The 20,328-nt window shown below is 39.8% G+C and overlaps 2 protein-coding genes across 8 annotated transcripts in view; one reads left to right on the top strand and one right to left on the bottom strand.

Moving 5' to 3' along the window:
- On the top strand, window positions 1-7,648 carry EFCAB10 (EF-hand calcium binding domain 10). Its single transcript, XM_037889165.2, has 4 exons — window positions 1-603; window positions 3,111-3,275; window positions 3,710-3,794; window positions 6,294-7,648. Exons 1-4 carry the CDS (start codon window positions 501-503, stop codon window positions 6,334-6,336), a joined length of 396 nt encoding a protein of 131 aa, XP_037745093.1. The 5' UTR covers window positions 1-500; the 3' UTR covers window positions 6,337-7,648.
- RINT1 (RAD50 interactor 1) overlaps window positions 7,618-20,328 on the bottom strand; it is a 21,313-nt gene continuing 8,602 nt past the window's right edge. For 6 of the 7 annotated variants that reach the window (XM_027827047.3, XM_007064655.4, XM_027827045.3 and 3 more), the window contains 9 exons: window positions 19,376-19,532; window positions 17,286-17,396; window positions 15,742-15,967; window positions 13,238-13,375; window positions 12,214-12,413; window positions 10,165-10,379; window positions 9,283-9,463; window positions 9,070-9,188; window positions 7,618-7,948 (listed from right to left, as the gene is read on the bottom strand). In XM_027827047.3, the coding sequence (XP_027682848.2) occupies window positions 7,732-7,948; window positions 9,070-9,188; window positions 9,283-9,463; window positions 10,165-10,379; window positions 12,214-12,413; window positions 13,238-13,375; window positions 15,742-15,967; window positions 17,286-17,396; window positions 19,376-19,532 (1,564 nt within the window). In that variant the 3' untranslated portion in view covers window positions 7,618-7,731. Of the gene's footprint in view, window positions 7,949-9,069; window positions 9,214-9,282; window positions 9,464-10,164; window positions 10,380-12,213; window positions 12,414-13,237; window positions 13,376-15,741; window positions 15,968-17,285; window positions 17,397-19,375; window positions 19,533-20,328 lie in introns of all 7 variants that reach the window. The other variant, XR_006292317.1, reaches the window with a different exon arrangement.

Genomic DNA, 20,328 nt, shown 5'->3' on the forward strand with positions numbered 1-20,328 from the left:
TTGCGGTGGTCCCCGCTGACACCGGCGGGAGGAGGGGAAGGCGCTCCTGTCCGGTGTAGTGTGAGAAACTGTTCTCCGTCCATTTCCGCCTCCTGCCCCTCCCGCTCCGCTTTGCCCGTTTTAGCCCCTGTAAAGCACAGTTCGCAGCACCGGGTGCCAAGTAAGGGCGGGGTGAAGGGCAGGGGCTTCAGCAGCTGTTACTGAGCATGCTCGGCGCACCCTCAGCAGCAAAGCCCCACAGCTCACAGCCTCTCGCACTGCAGGGCCCGCCTCAGCCCTGTCCCCGTCCGCGCCGCAGCAGCAACAGGCGGTGGCGGGCCCTGCCCAGCTCGCGTGCAGCCACCTCCCTCCCGGCAGCGGCGCCAGGCTGCGTTTGGTCCCGGCTTAGGGTCCCCGCATCGCGGGGGCGGGGCCTGCACTCGTCTGCGAGCCACGGCCCGGGCGCGGGCGGGTCACGTGGTGGAGGTGTGGCCGCGTGCCCGGTCTCCTAGCAACGCGGGATGGCGGCGACGGGCGAGCAGCAGGGCCGCGAGTACCTGGAGCGCTACAAGATCCCGGAGCTGCTGCACAACCTGAGCGCGCTGCTGCTCTACCACCGGCCCGGTACGCGCGCCCCGCTGGAGGCGCGGCACCACCCCGGCCGGGCTTCGGCCCAGGGGGCTCCGGCGGGTCACCGGGAGGCTGGCGGAGCGCTGAGCCACTGGCAGGAGACCGGCCGGGGCTCCATGCCGCCGCCCCCGGCCGCTGCTCCCGGTGCAGGGCTGCCAGCGGGGAGCCGCGTCCGTCGGGAATGCGTGACTGGGCTCAGACCCGGGCCGGCTATAACCATTCACAGCCGGCTGCCGCGCGGCAGAAACGCTCCCCTCCCCAAGCGCAGGCTGTGGGGCGCGGGATTGGCTGAAGGGAAACAAAAATCTGTGGTGTGTCCCCCCTCCCCCCGTGCGCTGGGTCATGCCAAACCCTGATTTATGGGCCGCCAGGACAGCCGAGGCGTGAGGTGGGAGAACGTGCCTCTCGGGCTCATCCCGTGCAGCTGGGAAGAGCCCCCGTGGAGGCGCGCGCGTTCCCCTCGCCTGTGAGGCCTGCCCGACGCTGCCAGCTCTGCTCGAGCTGAAGAGCCTGCTACGGGTGTGAAAATGTGCTCTAATATTACCGCATCGCTTCTTTCCCCACCTTCTTTAATGCATCTCTGCAGCTTGTCCTAAACATAGATTGTAAGCTCGCTCAGCACAATGGCTTTGTATTATTCATTTGTACAGCACCTACCCCTGTTGGGCCCTTGGGTAGGGCCCCGAGCCAGTACTATAATGAAAATAATATCAAAATGACTAGCCCGGGCTAGGACAGCTATTTGCATGTGGGCAGCGAGGTGTTGTACCGTTATTTGACTGCACTGACACTGCATGCAGAGTATTGGGTGTTTATCAATTGTTGATGCAGGATATCACCAGACATTAATTAACCATAGATTCCCTTCTTCAACCTAAAGGCTGATTATTATTTATACAGTTGCTTCAAACCTGTCTAAAAGTCCAAGTACCATTGTCTCCCCTCTGCACAAACCTTTCACTGCTGCATGCAGCTACACACTGCAGTGTGGATGCAGCTTGCTTTTTCTTGTGGCATGTAGCTCCATATGATCTACATGCTGCCACAAGTGGTGTGAAGTATAGCCATACCCTTAGCAGATTTACGGTTCCACACAACTTCTATTAAAATATTGCAAATGATTTTTTTAATTGCCTTACTTCCTATGACTGTAAAATACCAGTACCTTAGCTGTAAATTTAACAAGACTCATTAATGGGCAATTAAAAAAATCACTTCATTGATAGAAGAGCTTTTTATATGTATGTTGTAATTTTTCCAAAGACCGTCATGCCTCTGGAGTGCTTAAATTCTGCAGGAATCTGCTATGCTTCAAATTTTATTATAGACAGTAGTGATACATTTTCACATTTCAATTCGTTTTTAGAATTACTTCATTAAAACTGAAGGTTAAGTGCTTATAAAATCATTCACTTTGCTGTAGAATTCAGTGCAGCGCTGCTAAATAATTCTGAGGGTTTTGTCATATAACTTCGATTTAATGTGCCATAAAGCGTACATAAGGCCTTGGTTATAAGCTAGCAGTTTGCCCCACTGCCCCTTTGCAAGGCTCTAGGGGACAGTCAGCATATGTTTATAAAGTAACCGAAAGCAAGCTTCAGGGTGAAGTGACTGATATTTCAAAATTTCAGTTTTTTTCTATTTAAGTTAGTTGCTATTGTGTATACAAAATACAAACAGCTCTAGAACTAGAAAGATATGGTTAATATAGCCTATAGCCACTGTTACATTACTTTACATACTAAATAGAATTTGATTTCACACCTTTTTATACTCAAATGGTGAAATTTCGGCCCCACTGAAATCAGTGGGAGTTTTTTGCCATGGACTTCACTGGTGTCAAAGTATTTTACAATGTAATGCATTAAATTCAGGGCCTTTAATCAAATGTGGCCGCTAACGTACACACAACAGTTGCTCACGTGAGCCTTGGATATTAGAATCTGTTTTACTGAGAGGTGGAACATTGGTTGACAACCAGCAGTTGGTTTATTTATAGATAATTAATCTAGAGCATTCAGCAGTATAGTATATGAACACCTATTTGTTCCTCACCCATTTCATTAACTGCTACGGCATCTTAAATTATAACCTGGAGAGATAGCACTTTTTAAACACAGCATCCAAATGGAAGATAACCTTTAATGGTACAGCAGCCCCTTCCTATTCTTTTGTTAGCATTCAATCTGATATGAGATTTTAATTTGCATGATGGTGCACACAGAACAATGGTTTTGCCATAACTTGTATTTCCTTGAGATTGTCAGAAATGTAATATTTTACATTAATTATAGGATTGAAGAATTAACTGGTAACTAGATTACATTTATTTTTACACTAGTGTATATTCAGTGAAGTTACACTGCTAGTGCAGTATAGATAAAAACAAATCCTACTGTACTGTAGTGCACTGTTTTTGCATTTAATGGTAAGAATTAGTAAACCTAGTTTAAAAAAAATGTATAGTATCAACAAGATTTGTTAACTTTATTCTTTTACAGAAAGACCAAGAGAGTTTTTGATACATGCACTGGAAAGAGTGAAGCTTGCAAAACTAACTGATGCAGAATATCCTTATCTTGTGGATGAATCAAATTTGGATGCCATGTTTGAAATGCTGGACACTGCAAGTCAAGGCTATATAACTTTAGTGCAGTACAAAGGAGGTGTGTCTTCCTTGCTTAGCATTTTTTAATTAACATGATTTTTTATTTATTTACAGATGAGAACTTTAATACAGTGCAGAATATTTAGGCTATAAAATGCAAGGTTGTTGCTCAAAAGAATGTGAGATAGTTTCATTAAAGAAATTTCTCAACCTGTCAGAATTTAGCATTGATAGAAAAATGATTTACTTATTGCAAAACAAGAGAGACACCTCCCACCACCCCTTCCCCCCTCTTGTACACAATATTTGACCAATAAGGTCTAAGAATAATCTACACTAGAGCTGGCAACATTAAAAAGTTATATTTTGTTTACCAGCTAGATCTTTGAGACTCAGAAAAAAGTAGTAAGTCCATTTTGGATGTAAAATTAGACTTCTGTGGGTTTGCATTGCAAGGTTTAAAAGGATTCTCTCTTTTAAAAACCTTTATAGCTCTCAAAACCTTGGGGTTAAGTACTCAAGATTTGCCTTATGAAGAAGATGCAACTATCACATTGGAAATATTCAAGAAAGAAGTGTAAGTAAAGTGACTTTTTTTACCCTTTGGCTTTATGTGGGGGAGATAAAGATTTGTAGCTAAGTGTAATTGCATGAATTCTTGTATTAAGCTGTTTAAAAAAGTAGTATTAAAAAGCATAATGATATTTTTAGAACCAGGTCTTAAATCTACAAAGTACTCAATAGTCACAGCTGCTCGACTTCAGTTTGAATATCAGGCACTTGTCACCTTATGTTCATACCCTTTAATTATGTTAAAAAATAAAAATGTCACTATAAAGTCAAATTTAAACTAGAAGCGATTGGATTACATTTAGTTTTCCTTGTGAGGTGGATCATAATAAACGAGTAGTGATAGACTGAGGAAAAGTTTAAAAATATGTTCTAATTTATGGAGTACCATGGGGAGCACTAGCAAAAAAGCTCACAGTTCTGAAAGTGATCATACTTCTACAAGTAGGTCAGATATTTTGCTATTGGTGCCACTGTTCTCTCTAAAGCAGGGGTGGGCAAACTATGGCCCGGGGGCTGCATCCGCCCCTCCAGATGTTTTAATTGGTCTCTGGAGCTCCTGCCAGGAAGCAGGGTTGGGGGCTTACCCCACTCCATGCAGCTCCCAGAAGCAGTGGCATGTCCCCCTTCTGGCTCCTATGCATAGGGACAGTGAAAGGGCACTGCATGCTGCCCCCGCAGCTCCCATTGGCTGGGAACCGTGGCCAATGGGAGCTGCAGGTGCGGCGCCTGCGGACAGGGCAGCGCGCACAGCCGCCTGGCCACACCTCCTCATAGTGGGGACATGCTGCTGCTTCTGGGAGCTGTTTGAGGTAAGCGCCACCCGGAGCCTGCACCCCAACCCCCTGACCCAGCCCTGATCCCCTCCCGCCCTCCAAACCCTTGGTCCCAGCCTGGAGCACCTTCCTGCACCCCCAACCCCTCATCCCCAGCCTCCTGCCCCAGACCGAAGCTCCCTCCCGCACCCTGAACTCATTTCTGGCCCCAACCCAGAGACCACACCCCCAGTCGGAGCCCTCACCCCCTCCTGCACCCCAACCGCCAATTTCATGAGAATTATGGTCGCCATACAATTTCCATACCCAGATGTGGCCCTTGGGCCAAAAAGTTTCCCCACCCCTGCTCTAAAGAGTATTTGCACCGACTGCACAGCAGTGATTTTCTTGTCATCTCTGAAAGCAGTCTCCTTGAAAGCCATATGTGGAAATGACACTTGCATTAAAATTTTTTACCAGATGACATTGTCATTTGGGAAAATATCCCAAATATCAGAAATCAATACTGCAGGGAATTGATCAGAAAAAATATCTGCAGCTTGGATGGATATTCTGGGGATTCAGAGTAGTGCTGGTAATCTCCTCCTATACACAGGAGCATCTGTGTTTGCAGTGATAAACCTTTCAGTTCTAATTAACTGTAGGGGGTGGTATACTCAGTCAATACATGTACATAAAGCCTCAGTATTATAGAGTTAAAACTACTACTGTATTTTATAGACAGCCCAGTCATTTTATTTTTTTATTAAGATTAGAACAACCACTACACCAGCAACTGAGCCAATAAAATTTGTGTGGTTTGGACCAACATTTTAATCAGGGTTCTGTGTATTCAATGCAGCAAATTCACTGGCTGTGGAGTTGGACGCTGAGATTCTGGAGTTTTGCTCCAGAATCTCAGCATTTAAATTATGAGCACAGAGAGAACCTTGAAAACATGAACTAAGCATAACCAATGTAGTGCCACCTGCCTGCTTATCACCTGATACAATTAGAGGAATTAATTTCCCCTATTCATCTCAAAACCCTGTGGAGTCTTGTTATCAAGGCTATGCAAATTGGCATTTTTCCAAAGAGACCAAAGAATTGAGCAGTTCTGCATAGAATTTGACATTTTGCTGCATGCAGATGACTAGCATTTTGTTTCCCCATCTCTGTCCTATAGAACCTGCCTGTAGTGCCCTCTTGCTCTCTTACTCAAATAACTTGGCTTTGTGGAGATACAGTGCAGTCTGTAGATGTAGGCAGCAGGAAATTAGAGGCCAGAGCTGGAGTCCAGTTTACAGCCAGGATCAGGAGAAGCCATAGGGGTGGACTGGCAAGCAAGGCAGCCTGTACAATTTTGTAGGAGCCTAATGCCTGTTTTGAGCCTGTACAAGTTCCCTATATCCCAGGCACACATTTGGGAAGGGGAGAGCAAACCAAAAAACTCCTCAAATGTAATAATTAATTTTACATGAGTATCTTCAACTTCAGTTTGGCATGTTTGTGTTTATTTGGGAGGAGGGGTACAGAATTGGAAAAGTAGGTGGTTGTTATTTTTAAATGAGAACTGGGTAACTAAGTATAGTACACAAGTCCATCTTTACTTCCCACATATGATGGAAAATAACTATGGTGGTTTGGGAAGGGATAAGAACACTTTGTACGAAAGAAAATTCTATACTGAAACCTTGTGTAATGAACAAATTGTTTACAGAACATCTAACTAGATTTCTTTTTGTCTATAGGAAGAAGTTGTTGCAGGAGAGCTGGGCAATATATCAATCTTAAGCAGCTGTCTGCTAAAAATAATTTTTTTTTAAAGTCTTATCTTTGAGTTTGTTTTTATTTTAATTGCCTTTTGGCAACTGATAGTGTTTCACTTATCCAAATATAAACTGAGTAGCATGAGCATAGTATGTAAAAAGATGAATTATATGGTGATAGTTTAAATAATCAGAAACTACTCATTACACCTGAGGAACGTCTTTTGAGGACTTCCTTTACCAAAAAAAAAAACAACACATTCAAAACAGCGTAACATTAAAAAGATGCTGTCTATCAACATCTTCCCTAGTAAGAATGTTTTGGGGCCATACAGTGATAAAAATGACTTATTCAGAGTAGCTCAAGGCAATGCTTTGACACGTGTTGGTTCAAATATAAAACTATTTCTGTACAAAATGTTGTTCTAGTATGCAATAAACAGCAGCCATTATGGCACTGAAAGTTTATTTTAAAGCCAGATATTTCTTTAAGACTCTTGGGGGAAAAATAGTTTTGAACAACCTGGAGAAGATACCCAAATTCCAACAAAACCATTATTTCCAAACATAAGCAATTTGAAATAAATAATATTTCAATAACTGAACAAGTTGTGATGGCATTTTTAAACAAATTTACTAGTCACAATTTATGCAAGGCCTGTTCAGAACATTTTAAAGAGGACAAAGGATTTGGACATTCAAGGAAGAGACAATTCTGAAGTTTCCATAACAGGACTTAGTTTTAAAAGTTAGCATGATCAAAGAAGATAGAACATGGACACATGCTTTCACCTCATTCCACACCCCCTGCACACACATTTACGTATGTAATGCCCATGTATGAGAATTTATGTACATAACTGTCCATATACCAAAATGAGACTGCACCAATTTGAATGAATGTTTACCACTGAATGCAGTAGCATATATACCCAGAGTTTACTCCATATTACTCTAAACCATTAAAGTTTCCTCAGCATAACCATTATCGCCTTACAGCCATCATCAACTAAACAGATCACTTGCTATTCAACAAGGAATACATTCTCCAATCTAGGTCTGAGCCTGCTGTGTTTCTAGGTTGGGGGTAGTTACAAAACAGGCCAAGTTAGAGAAAAGTGATTAAAACAGATTTGACTAAACTATACTAGGTTAGAAACCAGTTCAGTATTGCAACTGTTTTAAAATGGCTATGTACAACATATAATCAGAATTATAAAAAGATTAAGGCATAAAGCTAGATCAAGTCAGCATTTTACAAAGATGTACTAGTGGTCTGTTTGTGGGGTTTTTTTTGTTTTGTTTGTTAAAGAATATACAATAAAAGTATACTAATGCAATAGCTTGACTTCACTTTTATTCAGATAAATAACCTAGAACAGATATTTTACTTTTAACCATTTTCCTTGAAGATCTTTACTTATTTTCCTATATTAGGCCAGTTTGTTCTCAAATTAAGTAGAATCTCAACATCCTGTTGAGCTAATTTGTAAACTCCAAGTTCATTTAACACTGCTGTGGCAGAGGGCTGGTTTGGATCCAAGATGGTTCCATTTTCTGAGGCTGAATGTAGTGCATCTTTCAAAAGGAGGGCAGAGCCAACATTTAGATTCAAGATAATGCAGGCTTCTTTTATGCTATAAGAGGAAAAAATACACACACTTTACTGCCTGAAGAGGAGTGCCCATTTCAACCTCATGTCAGGACACAGTATATTCAGTCTGTGGTTTTTTTGATCATCCCATTAATAAAATACTAAGAATAACCTCCCCTTTCTGAATAGCGGAAAGACAAAACCTAAACTGAGAAGATAATGCAGCCACAGCTTTCAAGATATATAGCAGACATCCACCTTAATGTCCTTCTTGTTTTCAGTGAGACAAATGTGAGTATAACCACCATTTCTGACATATACTGCTTCCAGTTACCCAGGGCCCTGCATTTGTTTTTTAACTTTAGTTTCCCCATGGAGTAAAGTAATAAAAGCCAATACTTTTTTACATTTTAATATTGGTAAAAAGTTAAGCAAGATGAACTACCTTCTTATTCAGTATACTTAAATAAGAACACAGTATGATATATAGGTAACACATTCCCTATCAAAAGTCATCAAAAAGCAAGAAGATGCCCTGTAACTATACATTTCTGTGCCTACACTTTCCCATTATAAATGGGGATAATACACATGAAAGGAGTGTGAAGCTTAATGTTTGAGAAATATTTCAAAAGCCTCAACAAATATAGCATCTTCCATTTAAGTATTATTGTAGTACCAATGTATCACCTTCATCCTTAAACATTTCTGAACCCACTCCTGCACTCTTTATTTAGGCTGAAATCCTATTTGACTTTGTAGAGCAATTAGCCTTAGTCGGAATCACATTACTGCACCCCAAGTCCTTGTTTCTTGGTGGTTTGTCTTGCTATGGCTTCTTGTGCTGTTTACATGCTTTACCATCCAATTTACCCTAAATGTGCAAGTGCCAGACTGTGTGTAACAAACAATCCACTGCTAACCTAAAAGAACAAACCACAAAGCCAATGGGAGCTTTGCTTAAGTATGAACTGCAGGATCATACCTGATATAGTGGTACAGATTCTCTCCACTTCCAACACTATAATTTTAACAGATTTCTCACCCAATTAATCCAAGCTGCAACTATGAAAGATGCTGATTTACATACAATGTAAGAACTTGGTATGATCAGTTGGATACTTGGTTCTGAAATACTAATACTTTAGAAATTGGCTTACTTACTGTTTGAAATAATTTTCTGGCCTTTTGCAATAGTGGGAAAATAAAGGGAAAAGATTCCTAGTCATATCAAACTGAAGTTGTACTGCTCCTCCTTCATTGAAGTGATTAGCCAGAATTACCTACATATGTATGCAAACAGATGCACTAAGTTAATTTAGGTCAGTCAATTGCACTTTCATTGTCACAGCACATATCACAACTGCAGATGCTTACCTCTTGATAGATGAACATATCCACTTTCTCTGCAAGCATCTGCCAGAAGATTTTAAACAGCGAGTAACAAAGCTGCTGTTCCAACTGCAGCAAACGATCTCTTAATGTCAACAACAATGGGCAAGCTGTACTGGATAAGGACATCACTGCCTGCTCTGCCTGGGATGGCAAAGATAACCACCTGAAGAAACAGATGTACACCACCATGTTACACTAAAGTTATTCCCAGGAAGGCAGTAGCAATGAAGCTCATCTTTTTCAAAAGGCCACAATCTCATCCACTTTTAATTTTCTTAGGGTTTGGCTACCCCTCCCCTTTCTCAAATATCCAAAAAAAGATCAGTCTGCATTATGGATTAATACTCTACACCAAGTATCATTCTAATAATATCAAGCCTATATTTTAGTAACAAGAATGTAAGATGGGACACCTGAAATCCGGGGGGGAGACTCCAAATGTGTAGAAACAAATCACAAAAGAACTTTTATTTTAGAAAGCAGCCTACCAATTTTATTCAGAAGCAAGTATTCATAGTTACATTAGGACTTATTGAAAATGGAGGTAGCCCTTAAAGCCCTATCACACTTGCTCCTTAATATTCCCAAAGAAACAATTATTGTCAGATAAGAATTTCTTCTGGGAGTCCTGCTGCAGCGTGCCTCCACTATTTGCAGGACTGTGCTTTAGAAAAGTACAATCTAGTTAAAAAAAATATTTTTTTAAGGAATTGTGAAGAAATGCCACAGATAACACTTTCCAAACAATTTACTACATCTATCTCATTTCATTCATAGAACTAGATTTTTACATTACATAGTTTTTTGCCAAAAGTCTTAAAATTGTATAACAAATTAACAGAAGACATTAACACAAAGACTCACCTCTCTTTTTTATACAGCTTTGCAGCATCTTTGACCTCCCTGAAGACATGGTCTACTTGGCGGGTCAACATATCATGTTTTAGGCGTTCTAGAAGGTTAATCATGTCATCAAAGACAGAGCTTTCCATACAAGCTAGCTGTCCTAGCTGTAGCTTACTGAGAGCATTACTATCTGCACAAATCTCCAGCGCAGCCTGCTGAAGCTCCAAGAAGAACTACAGAAACAAACAGATTTATATATAAATACTAGAGCAAAAACATTTCTACCATGGTAACTTTTTATTTGTACTTTAATATACATAGCTTCAGCTGATAATATGTTTCCCTAAGGCTTTTATAAACTAGCAATTTGTTTTCAAAAAGATGAGATTATAAAAAAAAATCTGGTACTCTATTGTCCCCAAATGAGTATAGAAGTATGGTGTTTTAACCCCAGTGATGGAAACAGAAAGCTGTTGTATTCCATCTGACTTCACAATAGTACTAAAAAATAATTTAAAAAACAAGCTGAAGGGTCAAATTTTCTTCTGGCCTAAGTGATATAGGGTCCTAAATTCCATTTTCAGAAGTTCAATGGAATTTTGGGCTTCTAACTACCTGAGTCACTTTTGAAAACGAGACTTAGGTGCTTTGAAAATTTTACCCCAAAATCTCAATTTTCTGATTTCTGCAAAGTCTGACAGACATACTATTTTTAACCTACTAAGAAAAACTACAAGTTAAGACCTGGATAGCATTTAAATTTTAATAAATGTTTCCTTAACTAAAAAAAAAAAAGAAATTTCTGATTTAAATTTTATAAAGAAAGAAAATTAAATGGAAGTGTTCGTATGATAGTAATAGCAGACAGATATGTTACATCTAACATATTAAGCACTGAATTTCACATTTCCAGTTTTTTAGTTAATTTATTTTAACAGGTATTCATTAATGAAGTTGCATACTTAAATATACAGAAACAGGCTGCATTCTGAATTAGGACACACTACCACAAACCTCTGAGGCCGTGGAGAGCCCCACTGAGGTTAACAGGGCTCCACACAGGTCTCCACTAGCAGACCCCAATATAGAATCAGGGTTTGTAGGTAGGTAAAACAAAAGTGTACTCTCATGGCTGCTCCAAATCCACACAGACCTGGCTGTCAGATGCGTCTGGCTTCTCAATTTTACATGAAGGATCAGCAACTCACTATCAACTATAGTGCATAGATGTGTGCTGAAAAGTAATACCTTATAGCATTAGGTAAAGATGCAGTACTTAAGAGCAAGAAAAAAAAATCAAGCTAACATGCTTCAGCAGAAATAAATCCTGAAAATTAGAATCCTCATATATTTAGAGGGAATGGGTCATTAACCAGAGAGATAGGTTGACCTGGAAATTTAGCGTCTTGACTATAGGTTTTGGGTACGTTTTAGTTTGCTGAGTATAGAATAGTCTGGGAGTCTTGCTTCCTGGGCTGACTGAGGCAAGAAAATTAGCTAAGGTTAGTGTGACACAATGGTGCTTTCTTTTTACAGATAATGGAGCATTCTGGAGGTGGTAGGCTACAAGTAGTAGTAGGAGGACTGTTGGCTGTAAGAGTGAAATATAGCTCTAAACATAATGGGTGAAATAATCCTTCCCCTACTAGATTCACCCTGCTTCCTGAGAAAGTGCCCACTCCTACAGATCTTACAAATGAGCAGTCTCATTGACTTCTACCAGACTACTCATGTAAGGGTTAAGAAGAATAGGATCCATAGGTGATCTCCCATGTAACAAGATGTTGCAGAATGGCCAAGGTGCAGTGCTAGTTTACAGGAAACTAATTTGCTTTAGATGTTTGGATACAGTGCACAAAAACAGCAGTATTTAAGCACTGTTTAAATTATAAGAAGTAATTTATCTTTAAACATCTTTTACTGAATTAGAATTTACATCTGGTTCTGTTTTTTCAGCACTCATGATTAATTCTGCATCTTAAGATACTGAAATGAATGAAGTGGTTTTAGTTGAGCACCACATAACAGAGTTAGTTTATTTATTTATGTAAAACAGTAATTACTCACAACATTGTCAGCCCAGTCTGCTAATACTGTTCCTATGTAGTTAACAGCATTAAGAATGGCACAATAACGGAAGGCTAAAGAAGCTCTAGTCTCTTCCTTCATAACTTGAGTTAACCGTATTCTGAAGTCATCAACTAAGTCTTTTTGTAACTCCAAGAACTGTAGTTTTCTAGACGCTGTAGGAAGATTCTTATATCTGTCTGGAGAGACAATTGTAAAAATTTTAATTTTCCAGAGTAAATAAAAACAGGAACTTTTTAAAAAGGTAAGTATTGTGGTTGCCTCACTCCTGCAAAGACTTACATGCATGCTTAATTTTACACCCTCAAAGTCGTCCCATTGACTACTTAAAGTTAAGCACATATGTAAATCTCTGCAGAACTAGGGCCTAAATAAATGGTTGCTTTACTGATTTCACTATAGCATTTAATTTTAAATTTTTTTCCTGGAAGGAAACTTGAAAAACAGCCTGGTAACACTAGGTGGATCTCAGATATCTTCCCACAAGATGTGACAGAATACACATTCAGTACTCAAATAAAATCACCTTGATGTTCATCTGCTCTTACTCACCATGTAGAAAGGTTAAAGTTAGTTACTATCTACCTTTTCAGGAATTCATTTTTGGTCACTCAATCATTCCCTGGGCTGAATTCCTCAAAATTGATAACAGGACTTGTTTTATTTCATTTTTACAAATAAACAAAAAATATGAATTCAATTGATCTTCTTTCAAACTTAAACAAATTTCTAATGGTAATCATCAGGTGTATCACTGTAGAAATTAGTACAAATATAAAAGTTTGATCATAATCACTAGAATTATTCATTAAAGTTCAAAGGAAAAAGGAACAAGAATTCCATTTATTTGTTAAAATGCAAACCAAACAACATTTCTACTTCTTACTCCTTTGATGACTCCACAACCACTGACATTTAATGTAGATTAATGTATTGAATTATAGTTCTTGAATTATTTAGGAGAATTCATCTTAAGAAGTGTCTCAAATTTTATAATAATTACCTGTGATAACCTGTAACAGAGTCGTAAAAGTTTCAGCACAGTCTGGGACCTTCATTTCATCTACATCAGTGATATCTTTATATTGCGATACCCAGGCAGCTTCAGATGAAAGTATAGAGTCCATCTTTTGAAGAGCAACTGACAGGCACACAAAAATGTTTAATAATTTAATATTCATATATTAACTTGCTTTGGAGTTTACATATTTAAGATTTCTTCTAATAAACTATCATTTTTAAATAAAAAACTTAAGAATCCTAAAATATAAGATTTAATAAAAAGTAACATTGACGAAAAATACAGTTTTTAAATTTGAAAATTAAAACATCAATTGCTTCAATTAAGATTTTAGAGGAACATAAAATTAGCTTATTGAAAATCATCACTAATCATAATTTTTAAAGTGCTTATCAACCCTGTACAGCTGCATTTTCCTTTACCCAAAAAAGGGTCAGAAAATTCATGGCCTATTTCAGCTGTTCTTATTCTTTACAATACAACACTTAGACACTTATCACCATCACTGCTTGAAATTTTACCAACATCTATTACCCTGAGGATTATATTTATAGTCATATTAATCTACAAAACAAGCTGAAAAACATTGTGCTGTCATGTACTCCAAAGCCAAACCTCTGCAATTTAATGGAAAAAACCTTTAGGTACTGCATTTTACATTTTCACTCAACTATTTTTTTAAATGTAGCCTACTACACAAATATATCTGCCAATGAATTTCACCTGTTTGTCAAATAATATAATAGCTCTTTATACAGCTAAAGTTGTACAAATACTCTTTTTGCAATAACAGATACTTGACTAATACTCTTGAAGTCAAATAATATATTCACTGAACACTATTCAATCAGCCTTATTTCCTATGGCCTGAACGCACAAAAGGAGTTAGGTGCCTAAGTCCCAGTTTTGGGACCAATGGGACCTACAAAACTCTCACTGAAACTCTGCACGCACCTAAACTCACTGGGCGCCTATGTTTTTCAGTAAAAGTTCTGCTTCTGAGCATGTATGTTGCTGCTAATCTCCCACATTAGCCTTAGAGCAATTCATAAACCAGGGGAAAAGAGGTGTTCTCTGGTCTGACTTGCTTGACGGGCCCAATCTGGTCGGCAATTTCTGAGCATACTTACTGGATTGGGACCTCAGAAGTTTAAACAAGAGAATGGGGGGCAGGGGAGGCGAGACAGACCTCCAAAATAACTTTTAGCCCACTGGTTAGGGAACTCATCTGGGAGACCCCCAGTTCAAGTCCCCCCTCCACCTGCAGGGAAGAACAGATCTGAACTGGGATCTGCCAATTCCCAGGTGAGGGCTCTAACCACTCTGTTATAGGATATTCTGATATGGGGAATTCTTCAGTCTCTCCTATTGAATATGTTGCACTGTGGAATATTTAAAGAGTCATTGGAGTAGGGGGAAAGTGTGCATGCGTCCACATCTGTGTGAGCATGACTGACGCTACAGCCTCGTGGTTAGCTCAGGATGTGGGGGAATCCAGGATCTACTCCCCCTTGCCATGACTCTTTAAATATTTAGCCACAGTACAACAGCTTCAACAGGAAATTGAGAGATTCCCCTCATTAGAATATCCCACAGCTCATAAGGAGGACTTGAACCAGGAGTCTCCCACATCCTGGGTGAGTACCCTTATCACTGGGCTAACAGTTATAAGGGAGGTGGTCTTCCCCTTCCCGTTTCTTGCTAAAACGCCCTAAGATACCAAACTCCGAAGAGATTTCCAGGATGTGAATCTCAAGCAGAAACAAAAGACTCCCTGCAGCCCAGACTTAGGCTCCTATCTTTGCAAAAGATGCACGGCTGAGCACAAACCACCTCTGGTCATTATCTCCTTTTCTAATTTAGGCAATCCCTGCCTACCATACAGACTACAGCATCTATCTCTCCCTATTCACTATATATGCGCCAACTCAGGCTTTGTGTATTGCAGTGATTTTCCCAGAGACCCAACTCCTTTTCTACAGTCAAGCCTGCATCTCTCTTGCTTTTCTTATAGCTTCTTTCACTCACTCCACTTTGTCTTCCCCTATAATAGATCTTGGTGTGTCTCTTTCTCCCTACAGTGTCCTTTACTTGCTCCCCTGAACTTCTGTCTCTATTTTCCCTGTCACTCTTCTCTGTAAAAATTAGTAACCTCTTTTTCTTTCTACTATATTTTTCTTTCCTAACTTATCCCATCAATTTAAAAGCCCACCTTCACCCAGGCACATACACAGAGACTATGGAAATTTTATCTGAGGAATAAATCCCCACAGTCCAGGGGCAATGAGCGTATCAATTATGGTAGCATTAGCAAGTATTGTTTTAAAACTAAACAGGACAGTCTTGTATAAAAATTAGGGGGCTGATCTAATATCCCTTATTCATGTGACTTATCCTAACTTAATAGAACTATTTGTAGATAAGTATTACATGGGTAGGCCTTCATATATTTTTCTTTAAACAAAACCAATCATATTAAATCTTACATTTTCTTTCCACAGTTAGCCACCTTTGAAAACAGGTTTCTTCTGACAGAATATGCATGCAACTGGGAACGCTGCTGAGATATCCATGAGTAGCATACAGCTCTCTTTCAAATAGAAGCACCTCATCCACAAGATGACAAAAGAGATTATCGTCATACAATAGGCAAACGATATCAGCAGCCAACTTCTCCAAAATCAGCATTACCAGAGCACGGGAAAATTCAAGCTTTAAGAAAAAAAACAAAAGTCACCAAAGTAGATAGAAACTGCAAGTTAGAATTGTTAATATTAATGCAGTTTTAAAACTCTTTCTGAACTAACTTCAGCCATATCACAAATTCAATAAGGTTAATGAAGTTGTGCCTACTTACACCACAGCTAGAATTTGGCTGTATGTAATTGCACATACAGTAAATCCTCACTTAACATTGTAGTTATGTTCCTGAAAAATGCTACTTTAAGCAAAATTATGTTAAGCTAATCCAATTTCCCCATAAAAATTAATATAAATAAGGGGGGGGGGGGAAGTTAGGTTCCAGGGAAATGTTTTTCGCCAGACAAAAAAGACATATATATCACACACACACTATAAGTTTTAAACAATTTAATACTGTACACAGTAATGATGATTGTGAAGCTTGGCTGAGGTGGTGGAGTCAGAAAATGGAAGAGGGTGGGATATTTCCCAGGGAATGCCTTGCTGCTAAAGGATGAACTAGCACTCGGCTGAGCCCTCAAGGGTTAACATGTTGTTAATGTAGCCTCACACTCTAAAAGTCAGCATAAATGGAGGAAGGAGACAATAGATGTATGGCAGTGGCTGCAAACATTCTCTGCGGAAACTGAACATGATGATGAATCCACGCTATCCCACTGGAGCACACCACTCCCTCCACTTTCCAAAGTGCAGGGGGTGGTGCATGCGTGCGAGAGAGAGGGTGTGTGAGTGAGTGAGAGAGAGAGAGACAGACAGACAAGCGCATTGCCCTTTAAAGTACACTGACCCCACTCTAAGTATACTGCCTTTTTAAGTAGATCAGCAAGTTGAGAGAGCAGTTGCGGCGAACAAGCTCCTCATCCTGAGTCCTGTCGTGTTTTGTCCCCCCCTGCTCTGTGGAGATGGGGTACAGGAGCAGGGTGCAAGAGCGGGAGGGGACGGGGGGGGACACCCTGACATCAGCACCCCTCTTTCCCCCTACCCCTGCACAGCAAGCAGGAGACTCCGGGAGCAGCTCCAAGGCAGAGGGCAGGAGCAGCACATGGCAGTGGGGAGAGGGACACCTGAACTGCCTGGCAATTGCTGCACAGGGAACTTAGGGGAACTGATGGGGGGCTGCTGTCCCACCCTGGTTCCAAGCCCCCACCAGCTAGCTCCAACAGCTGCTCTTCCTGCAAGCAGTGGACAAAACAGGCGGCTGCCAAACAACGTTATAAGGGAGCATTGCACAACTTTAAATGAGCATGTTCTCGAAAAGATCAGCAACGAAACAACATTAAAAACGGGATGACGTTAAGTGAGGAGTAACTGTAACATATTTGCTTACCCTTGCATTGACTGAGGAGCCTGCCTTGTCCAATATTGGCTGGATTTTATCATCGAGGAATTTTGCGTGATTTCCAATCCACATGAGTACCTGGGTTAGGTACCACTCAGGCTTGTGCAAAAAGGCAAAACACCCAGAACATTAAAGTTAACTCCACCCAAAAAACAACTGATATATGAACAGGAGTATAGATTTCACCTACAGTACCCACTGCAAACAAATATGTAACATAAAAGGATATAACTCCTGACAAGTCAGAAAGATTATCAAACTTTATATTAAGGGTACATATTAAAAGTAATGTATAAAGTGTTAAGTTACTAGATGTTTCAATAAATGGTTAATCAACTGTTATAACCATCCATAACACATTCTACTCACGTCTGTAACATGCTTCTAACATCTATTCAACAGTTAACTCTTTATAAACTATTTATAAGCGTAGCAAGACTACAAAGCATGACCAGAAAAAGCATTTGGAGGGGAAAAAAGAGTTAACGAATGACAACTTTAAATTGGATTTTGCAATTTAGAGGAGTAGTTTATTTTACAACAGCAGCAACACTTAAAACCAGGGTAGGGGTTTTGGCTTTTGGTGGGAAGGGAGGAAAAATGGAGGACATATATGTACTTTAAATTGAAAGCATTGTCTTTTCTGTCCCAGTAGGTCAAAAGCCCTCAAAGAAAAAAAAAAATTTTCGTGGACCTTCTCTGTATTTGTGATCAGGTAACATCCCTATGGCAACTAAGCAATTTACATGGCAAATTAACATCAGAGAACCATTTATGTACTTTTACTATCTTTAATGCAATAAGTATTCTATCTTTTATGAAAAAAGGAAACAAGCTGCCTACTTTTGCTCTTCATTTATCTCCCCTTCCATTTGCTCTATTACTCTCTTCCCTACACATATTGCTCTGACACCATACCCACTTACTCCTCTCCCTCTCCACTACATATGCCTCTTGAGGCTGATAGGGAAAGGACACACCACTGAGAATGGAGCTGACTGAGAGGCTAGTTGCCTCATCATCCTTTTATGTAGTATCCTCCCCTACTGGAAACAGCTAGGCCGGTGGCTCCTCCTAGTTTCCAGTTACTGGGAAAATTTTTTTTTTTTTTTTTTTTAAAAAGCACTTCCAATGAAAACCCTGTAGAAGTAATAAAAAATGCAACTAACCCGTCACAGGCCACCAGTGAAAAAGTCTGGGAACTACTGCCAAGGTGAAATGTATTTACAGTTTACCCAAAAATATTACATGCAACCACACAGATTAACCTTAAAACATTGTTACTATAAGCAGTTTATATACATGCTAAATATCAACTTTTCAGACCCTGGTGCAGTTGTATTGGAACAAAAAGAAAAAGGAAACATTCATATAAAAATGCACCTGTATTTTAACCCCAGATGAAAGCCACCAAACTTTGAGGGCATTTAACGTGCACGCGCATGTGCGCGCACACACACACACGTTTCCAAATTTGGGGGGAGGGGAGGATTAGTCAGGTACAATTTAATGTAAGGTTTTTTAATTTAAATTAATTAATTAAAACAAAAAACTAATTATAGTCCCAAGTCATTGTCAGTTATATTTTAAACCAAGAACTTATTTTAATGCAGAGTCTAACACCTGTAAATATAGGAATAATAAAAATGCTCTCATGACCAAATTCACTCCCTTTTACACCCAAACTTAAGTAGCCAGGACTGGTAAAAGGAGGTTTTTCCATGGGGATGAAGAGAAATGAATCCATCCTTCTCAGGCTGTGGAGTCTACCCAAGGCTGCAACAGGTCCTGTTTCAGTGCCCCCGGTAACAAAGGGATTTGGCAAGTGCAACAGAGGAATATCCCATTGCCAGGGAATCTCTGCAGTGCAGCACTTTGCCAAGCAGGGGGCAGGACTTGTGGAGGGTCTTCAAGTGCTTTTTCACCTCCACACACATGCAATGAGCCCAAGGTCCTCCATGCAGAGAGCAATATTTGGGTCACAACTTTATACAGCAATGTGTTTTCTATATAAAACGGGTTAGTTTTTTTGTTAAGTACTGCAATTAAAAGTAAATCAAGAAATGCTTTCCCCATACCTTGCTTAAAACATTAGTTTGTCTATTCCCAGTAAAATGATACTTGAATCTTTTCTGAAGAGGGTTCAGCATGATTTGCATTGGAAGGATAATAGGTGGTGATGGAGGTAGAGAATACTTCTCTGGCAGTTGTTTTGGTTTAGTTAGTAATTCATCTCTAAGGTTTAAGAGTCAAAGGTAAAATATTTTATTGGCAGATCATTGTTATAGAAGTACTGAATTCTCGCATCATAACTTGAGACATTTAAGAAATGTTACATTCCATTTCTATAGTCCCCTTTCTTTACTGAAGTCACTACACATACTATACAATTATCAAAATCCTGCAATGAAAACTATTTCTATATTTAGAATATTCCAACATTAAACCTGTGTTTAATTAACAGGCGGATTACGACTGATTTGTGATAGCAGCAGTCAGTCAATTTGGTTTACAAAAAATCATCTTTATTCAGGATTGCCAAGACAGATGTGGGTTGTCCTATCCTCCCACAGACACACACAGACTTGTCATTACTATACTGAAACAGAGAAGCAGAAACTCAGAGGATTAGTAATGCAAAACAAGAGCTTCTCTGATCAGTATGTGACCCAAACTGGCAAAGATCAAAAGCTGTTTTTACCATCTGAGGGCAGCTCAATGGCTTATGTGAAAAATATTACTGATCTCAGTCCAGTTCCAGGGAACAGGCAAATGTACCACCACAATTTTCACCCCTGTGGGAAATCTTGCCAGAGGGCCCAAGGACTGAATAGCATGAAGGTTAAACTATCTTCCTCACTTCCCCAAATGTGAGTGCACTAGAATCGTGGTTGGTACAGCACTGCTGCTGCCAAAGCTACACTTTTTCTATTGGCAAAGAACTTCAATTTCTAGTATTGTTAATTGGGCACTTTCTATGTTAATTTTTTTCTTTTAATAAAACAAGATATACTAAACCCACAAACCTACT

This window comes from Chelonia mydas, chromosome 1, assembly GCF_015237465.2.
Source record: "Chelonia mydas isolate rCheMyd1 chromosome 1, rCheMyd1.pri.v2, whole genome shotgun sequence".
Lineage (NCBI taxonomy): Eukaryota > Metazoa > Chordata > Testudines > Cheloniidae > Chelonia > Chelonia mydas.

What these genes read in the sequence shown, in the direction of transcription:
- EFCAB10 (XM_037889165.2), top strand. Translation starts at nt 501, where the DNA reads ATGGCGGCGACGGGCGAGCAGCAGGGCCGCGAGTACCTGGAGCGCTAC. An exon ending in GCTGCTCTACCACCGGCCCG is followed by an intron (nt 604 to 3,110) that starts GTACGCGCGCCC and finishes ATTCTTTTACAG; the next exon opens with AAAGACCAAGAGAGTTTTTG. An exon ending in TTTAGTGCAGTACAAAGGAG is followed by an intron (nt 3,276 to 3,709) that starts GTGTGTCTTCCT and finishes AAACCTTTATAG; the next exon opens with CTCTCAAAACCTTGGGGTTA.